The 5,510-nt window shown below is 32.0% G+C and overlaps 1 protein-coding gene across 1 annotated transcript in view; it reads left to right on the top strand.

Moving 5' to 3' along the window:
- Positions 1-4,946, top strand: part of LOC111717889 (uncharacterized) — a gene marked incomplete at its 3' end in the record, with an annotated part of 6,471 nt that extends 1,525 nt beyond the window's left edge. Inside the window, 3 exon segments of the mRNA XM_023493350.1 lie at positions 58-184; positions 2,155-2,222; positions 4,868-4,946. Coding sequence (XP_023349118.1) covers positions 58-184; positions 2,155-2,222; positions 4,868-4,946 — 274 coding nt within the window.
- Positions 4,947-5,510: the final 564 nt, after the last annotated feature.

Below are 5,510 nucleotides of genomic sequence, written 5' to 3'. Positions count from 1 at the left end.
TATATATATATATATATATATATATATATATTTATATATATATATATATATATATAGTGCTGATGATGATGTGGATATATGCCAATGGAGCCTAGGAGAAGAGACCTGTAAGGTTCTTAAAAACTCTGAGAATGAAGACTGCATGGATGGAGTATCAGCTACCCTAGAAAATAATAGGTGCACGGTAAGAATCTATAAATACCGAAATATCCATCAAGGCGAAACTTTTAAATCTCACGCCGGGGCTTCTTAAAGTATTTTCACAATCAAAGGAATTGAGTCTTTGACACAACCTCTGATTTGTTAATCCCTATATCTTTGAACCCCAATGTCGTAGATCTTAGATATTTCAAACTATGATTCCTGTCAGATCAAATAATCTAAATTTGAAATATCGAATGTTCACACCATTTTGTAACAAAGTTATAGTATTTAGAAAATTTGAGTCTGTGACAAAGACTCAATTTCTTACGTTAATAGATATTTGCAAGTGTCAAAACGTTGTCTGTGATGTCTAAAATTGTGTTGAAATGATAAAACGCTATAGGGGGTAGGCGTTCCATGCCAAAAGATGGGCATAGTTTTTTTGAACGAACAAAATTTTTGAGAACAAATGAAATTTTTTTGTGAAAAAAATTAACGATGGACGAACAAATGAATCGTTCGTAGAAATGAAAAATGATTGTTTTTAAAAAATTAACGAAAAGACCCCGAACAATTTGAAATCGTTCAAATGAATTTAAAAAAAAAACAATTGTTTTTTCCTGAACAAACAATTTTATGGAACTCACTTTTTAAATGACGATTGTTTTTAAATGAACGAACGATTTTTCTTTACATTTTTGAAAAAAAAAACTTTTACTGAGCGAACGATTTTAAGGAACAAACAATTTTACTGAACAAACGATTTTACTCAACAAACGATTTTATTGAACAAACGATTTTACTGAACGACCGATTACACATAGACTTTCATTGATTTAGTTTAAGCTGGTATATCTCCGACGAAATTTTTTTTGCGGTTTTTATAAATCATTGAAATAATACGAATAGAATAATGATTATTTGCATAACATGCATGGAGCAAAAGAATTCTTTTCTTTGTGTTTAAATTTTATTCACTGCATCTATTAAATAAAAGAAGGAAAAGTAAAATGAATACAGGGTTACCCGCAAAGGATGAGACTTCAGAGACGACTGTACGGAATTTACAATGTCTGTTTTCTTATATTCATAACTCTCTGCAACTGTAATCAGGTTTCGATTTTTGCCAAATCATTAAATTGGCTATTTAAAGACTACATTTAATACAGACCATTCCATTCAACGTTAAAATCGCCAAATTTTGAGAGTTACAGGTCTTCTTTACAGTCTCATCCTTTGTGGGTAACCAAGTATTTAAGGACCAATCCCTCTTAATGCAGCAATTATATTTCCTTATCTTTATTAATTAATTTTCGTTCAGGCCTTTTTTTGTATCCCATGTATTTTTGTTTGTTCGAATAATAACAATTAACATTTTTCTTATTCTTTTTTTGGAATATTTTCTTAATCCTAATTGACGACAGCTACAAAACAAATGCAAATATAAGTTAACTAGCCTTAGAGGGTGCTTCGCGCCCATCTTCTAAATTAATTGTGAACATGTTCTCTTTGTGTACATCGTAAAACAAAACAAAAATAATTCGCGGGTTTTCACAAAAAATTTCGTGGATTTTCAAAATTTTCAAANGTGCATTTCTTGTTTAAAAGAAGGAATTGAGAGGGGCCGATCGGTTCAGCCGTTTTGACGTTTATTGGATACAAACAGACAGACAAAAAAACAGACAGACAAGCCAAATTTATATATAGATGAAAATGAACGAGAAAATACATACTATTTGATTTAACAATCATAGTATGTCAAAGTTGGACCAAGCGAAATCGCTTTTAATCATTCTCAAATTTTAGCAGATTTTTCTACTTAAATTGGCGGATTTTAAAAAGTACTGATTGTCGTCATTCTATTCCGGGAAAGATTGTTCAACATTGACGTCATATCATGTCATGTCATATAGGTTTCCATAAAAAATTGGCCCGATCAGTTCAGCTAAACATACAGACAAGCAAAGTGTGAAAATAGATGTTAGATAATTCTAATATGAATATGCTTAGTTGAGTTTTGAATCCGTGAGTGAGGAGGAGGGAAGTATGGATTTCAACTGTCTATTCGTTCAAGTTAGGTGAGTTCAACCCGTTTTTATTTTTTACCCTTAACTGGGTACGATTACCATGCGGGATATCGAATAAAGATTAAATTAATCTGCAGATTAACTAAAGATCTAGATCAAACATTGATATCGATATCTACAACACAAAAGTTCCATGCACTGATGTCAAATATCAAAGGTTTGCACTATTAGTTTGAAAAAGGTTTAATAATTAGAAAATTATAGTTTGAAGCGAGTAATCATGTATCTAATAAAGATTTTGACTTTTCGCCATAGTTTGCAAATATGAAATATAATATATATAATATATAATATTATATAGCTAGTATTTTCTAAACTAAGGATATGTTAATAAGTATTTTAAGGTATATTATAAAAAGTTAAATTAGTTTGCAGGCAATTTAAATTTAGATAAAAAGTTTGCAGAACATTATGCCTTAAATTATGCATTATTCATGAAACTTGCTTCCAGTTTACAAAATAAATGTTTTGAATTTTAAACTAAAAGCCAGATTCACATTGGTACCCTTAGCCATTCATCAGATTGACATGGAGAAACACAATGGCAAATCCCACGAACAGCCGTAGTGCATTTGAATTGAATTTCCGAACCGGGTTAACTTTTCCGGTCCCAGTTTGTACTGTATCGCCCAGACATTGGGTAAATAAAGCAGACACTCAATAAGACTAGCCGGTTCAACAACATTGACGCGGTCAGACTTTAGGTTAAATTTTCTTTTACTAAAGGGTCAGGGGTGCGTGATCCACAAGCTACGTTTACAGATAATTACCAAATAGATTGTAGTACAATAGATGGCAACTTAGAATTTGTACACTCTCAGTACAGTTGTATTTTGTCGTCACAAGTGTCAATTCAATTTATGTGTCCGACAAAATTATCAATAATAGTGATAATTTTAGAATAAGGTGCTTTTCTTACAGTAAAATAAGTGCAATTTAATGTGTTCTTTAGTCTCTGTTTTTATACCTTTTTATTTAATCTTGGAAAACATGTCAACTAATGTGAAACAATTTCGTTTTCCTTGTTATATTTGACACTTGTGACGTTGTATATAATTGGTTCATTTCCCTGTTGCCACCTATCGTACTTGATAATATATTTGGATATTACAGAGATTTGCAATTAAAGATTACAATAGCCTTATATTTTTCTTAAATAATGATTTTGATGGTACCTTTGTAAATCAGACAAGCAACATAGTTTTAGAAAAAAAAACACAGTCACAGTTATCTTTGAAAAGTAAAACTAATATTACCAAATAAGTTTAGTTAGTTTACCCTAGAATTATATAGAATAAGTGAATGGTCCCTTTTAGCTATAAACAAAGTTATGAAGTCAAGAGCATAGAGTAAAGTTTGAATGGGATTATAGGGTTATATATACTACAGAGTGTATACAGGGTTACCCACAAAGGATGAAACTGTAAAGACGACCCAAAACTCTAAAAATATACTGATTGGAGCTTGATTTTTGGTTTCTACATTCAATTGAGTATTTAGTTTGTTCACTAAATTATTAAGCAATAATAAACCAATTTTGGTCAACAAGGAACCCTGAATGCAAGAAAACGGACTATACAAATCAACAAGGAACCCTGAATGCAAGAAAACGGACTATACAAATTTCGTATAATCGTCTCTGACGTCTCATCCTTTGTGGGTAACCCTGTATGAAAGGTATATGGGGGTAGATTGAAAGTTATTAGGCGGAGTTAAATCAGTTTATAAACTTTAATCACTTTGATCGGTTTATTATTATATATTAATATATAGGATACAGGGCGTACACTAACAATTAAAACTGTTGCTGATTTTCCTATTATCATTCATTAAACGGAGCTGCAAGCGTAATTTCAAGTGACCTTGCAAGCAAGGATTGCAATGCCCAATTTAAAACGTCATCCTTGAAAGCTGAGTTTTTTATTCATTTATTGATTAATGTTTTTATTTCTTTAAACTGTTTATTTTCATTTGCGGTTTCTTAGGAAAAGTGACTTGTGCATTTCTTGTTTAAAAGAAGGAATTGAGAGACTCACAGAAATAAACAATTTTTGAGACAGGAAAACAACGGTATCTTCCACATTTTTGATCAGAATAAGGGGCCAAGGGTACCCTTGTAAATCTGGAATTGTCATATTTCCATGAAGGGTCACTTAAAAATTTAATTAATCGCTTAAAAAAAATATTTAATTCTGACTGGTTTTACTTTTTTGAAATAGTACCCGCTCAATTACAAAATAAAATTCTTAAAATTTTACTGAAATTTCAAAGTAAAAGAAAAAATTTCTAAAAACTTTATATACATTTTGAAACAAACTGTATATCTTAAAGATAATTAACTAATATCATATAAAACATACACACACATTACACATGCAAACATCCATCCATATATATTTGTTCGTTCTTAGCAAATAGAAAGATAAGAAGTTCATCGATTCATTAATTTCTCATGTTCTAGGCCCTCCATGCAGGCCAATTTATTTACTTACTTATTTGCTTTATTTAGGTGTGTCAAGGCGATATATATAGGGATGCAAACTTTTATCCTTGGATGGGGGGGGGGGGGAATTCAATAAATATTTATCTTCCGAAAAACTTCTTTTTTATTTCTTCACTTCTTATGTTTTTTTTAGGGACACTGTAGTTCAAGCTTCACAAGATCTTTCATTTGCAGTAGCAGTTCCAGCCACTCTTACCTCCAGTTTAGAACAGGTTAGCTCCATCACTCTTACCTCCAGTTTAGAACAGGTTAGTAGAAGGTTACAGCCTCCCTTACCTCCAGTCTAGAACAGGTTAGCTCCAGCCTCCCTTACCTCCAGTCTGGAACAGGTTAGCTACAGCCTCCCTTGCCTCTAGTCTGGAACAGGGGAAGGGAGCTTCCCGGTCGCCCTCCTCCTGGGCCTCCTGATGTGCCTCAGCAGTGTAGCTGGGATAGTATCATTTATAGAACCAGATACTTAAATCAAACTTCAATTTAATAATGATGTGCGCCTGAAAATGGGTAATGTTTGTGTTACATATTTCAAATTGATGTACGGGTTGATTAAAAGGAGAGCAAGGTCTAAAAATGAAGTTGTATATTTGCAGCTTATAGTCAAGGCGGAGTAACGGTGGAGATATAGTTGAACTTTGCACCCTTTGAACGGTAACAATTACAGATTTAAGTAAGAAGTTCCTTTTAGTTAGTTTAGATCCATAGAGAATAGAATATATAGAGAGGAATTAAAAGAATCTCTCGGTATGAATTTTTTCAGTCCCAAGAAAATTTTAAAAATC

The sequence above is a fragment of the Eurytemora carolleeae genome, unplaced genomic scaffold (assembly GCF_000591075.1).
Source record: "Eurytemora carolleeae unplaced genomic scaffold, Eaff_2.0 scaffold1353, whole genome shotgun sequence".
NCBI lineage: Eukaryota > Metazoa > Arthropoda > Copepoda > Calanoida > Temoridae > Eurytemora > Eurytemora carolleeae.
The sequence above is the reverse complement of the archived record's forward strand: the minus strand, read 5'-3'. Positions and strand labels throughout refer to the sequence as shown.